Below are 2,016 nucleotides of genomic sequence, written 5' to 3' on the forward strand. Positions count from 1 at the left end.
CCAGCGACTTAAGACTGGTTTTGTGGTCCAGGGTCACATTTAAACTTGCTATCATCATGAGCCATATTAGAATATAGAGCATCAATCATATGGACTACTTTATGAGATCTTCATGGTGCTTTTTTGGAGCTTGACCATTTCTGTCCTCATTGAAGTTCATTGCTTGGAAAAGTGCAGTGTGAACATTTTGTTAAAATTCTTCTTTTTTTTTTTTGTCCCAAGGAAGAAAGATTTGAAATAAAATAGTAAAATAAAATAGATGTTCCCTCAAACTCCATGTCTCCATTTGTGCAATACGCAGGCATACAGAGCAGCCATGCAGACTCAGTGGAGCTGGATACTGCAGCTCTGTCACTGTGTGGAGCAACATCTGAAAGAGAACGCTGTCTACTTTGACGTGAGTGACACAGCTGTTTTCAGCATGACTTGTCACAGTTTATGTCAGACCTACAGGTATGCTGTTTCTCTCCTTACAGTTTTTCAGCGATGCCAAAGAGTCATTGGATTACCTTAAGAGCCTCCAAGATGCCATCCACAGAAAGTACAGCTGCGACCGAAGCAGCAGTTTACATCGCCTCGAGGATCTAATTCAAGAGTCCATGGTTAGTTCACATCCGCATAATCAAGTCATGCAATTATTTGTGACCCTGGAGCACAAAAGCAGTCTTAAGTCGCTGGGGTATATTTGTAGCAATAGCCAAAAATACATTGTATGGGTCAAAATTATTGATTTTTCTTTTATGCCAAAAATCATTATGATATTAAGTAAAGATTATGTTCCATGAAGATATTTTGTAAATTTCCTACTGTAAATATATTAAAACTTAATTTTTGATTAGTAATATGCATAGCTAAGAACTTAATTTGAACAACTTTAAAGGCTATTTTCTCAGTATTTATCAGCACTCTCAGATTCCAGATTTTCAAATAGTTGTATCTCGACCAAATATTGTCCTATCCTAACAAACCATACATCAATGGAAAGCTTATTTATTCAGCTTTCAGATGATGTGTAAATCTCAATTTTGAAAAATTGACCCTTATGACTGGTTTTGTGGTCCAGGGTCACATTTGGGGTTGGAGCATTGGGGGACTTAAATAATTAAGTAATCAAAATGTAATTAGAAATATTTCTCAAGATTCTTATCCATGAGTGTTTTTTGAAGTGTAGATGTATATGCATGACTGAGGCCGGACTGGTGTTTCTTCACAGGATGAGAAAGAACAGCTCCTGAAATACAGCAGCACAGTGGGTGGATTAGTGGGACGGGCAAAGTCCGTTGTTCAGCTCAAAGCCCGCAACCCAGAGAATCCCATCAGGACCTCCTTACCCGTCAAATCCATCTGTGACTACCGCCAGATAGAGGTACGTTCACCATACTGGAGCTGCGGCCTGCATATTTACAGCAGTGTTTGCCATGATGAATTCTGTGACCCCTCTCTCTTCAGATCACCATTAGCAAAGAAGATGAGTGTGTTCTAGTGAGCAATTCTCACAGGGCAAAGTGGAAAGTGATCAGTCCATCTGGAAATGAGGCCATGGTGCCTTCAGTCTGCTTTAGTGTACCACCACCCAACAGGGAGGCCACTGAAATGGCAAGCAGGTGAGGACAATCTGGGAATTCATTTTAATGTTTTTTTTTCTTCTGAAATGTTTCTTTAAAAAATAAAAATTAAAAGGCAGTGACTAAAGGTTTAAATGATATAATACAATGATTTATTTCTTTTTCTCTCACTCCACCAGGATCGAGCAGCTGTATCAGAATGCTCTGGCTCTGTGGCATCACTCTCACATTAACATGAGCAGCCTGCAGTCCCTGCAGTCCCACTTCCTGAGGGACAGCGATGAATCGGAGGTTTTCACGGTGGCTGATTGTGCCCAGCTGGACCAGCTGGAACTGGCGTGTAAGGAGTACTATGAGGAACTCCTCAAATCTGCAGAGAGAGGCAAGTTACTGTACACACACACGTCCCCAGATACAACAATGGACAGCTATGACAGTAGCCAGTGGGGGG

General features: G+C 40.8%; 1 protein-coding gene across 1 annotated transcript in view; it reads left to right on the forward strand.

The window, feature by feature from the left end:
• LOC107699120 (dystonin-like) overlaps nt 1-2,016 on the forward strand; it is a 174,091-nt gene that overhangs the window by 78,745 nt on the left and 93,330 nt on the right. Inside the window, exons 22-26 of the mRNA XM_016500293.1 lie at nt 302-397; nt 477-602; nt 1,214-1,366; nt 1,450-1,604; nt 1,745-1,809. Of these exons, the coding sequence (XP_016355779.1) occupies nt 302-397; nt 477-602; nt 1,214-1,366; nt 1,450-1,604; nt 1,745-1,809 (595 nt within the window). The remainder of the gene's footprint in view (nt 1-301; nt 398-476; nt 603-1,213; nt 1,367-1,449; nt 1,605-1,744; nt 1,810-2,016) is intronic.

This window comes from Sinocyclocheilus anshuiensis, unplaced genomic scaffold (genome assembly GCF_001515605.1).
Source record: "Sinocyclocheilus anshuiensis isolate Anshui unplaced genomic scaffold, SAMN03320099.WGS_v1.1 scaffold166, whole genome shotgun sequence".
Lineage (NCBI taxonomy): Eukaryota > Metazoa > Chordata > Actinopteri > Cypriniformes > Cyprinidae > Sinocyclocheilus > Sinocyclocheilus anshuiensis.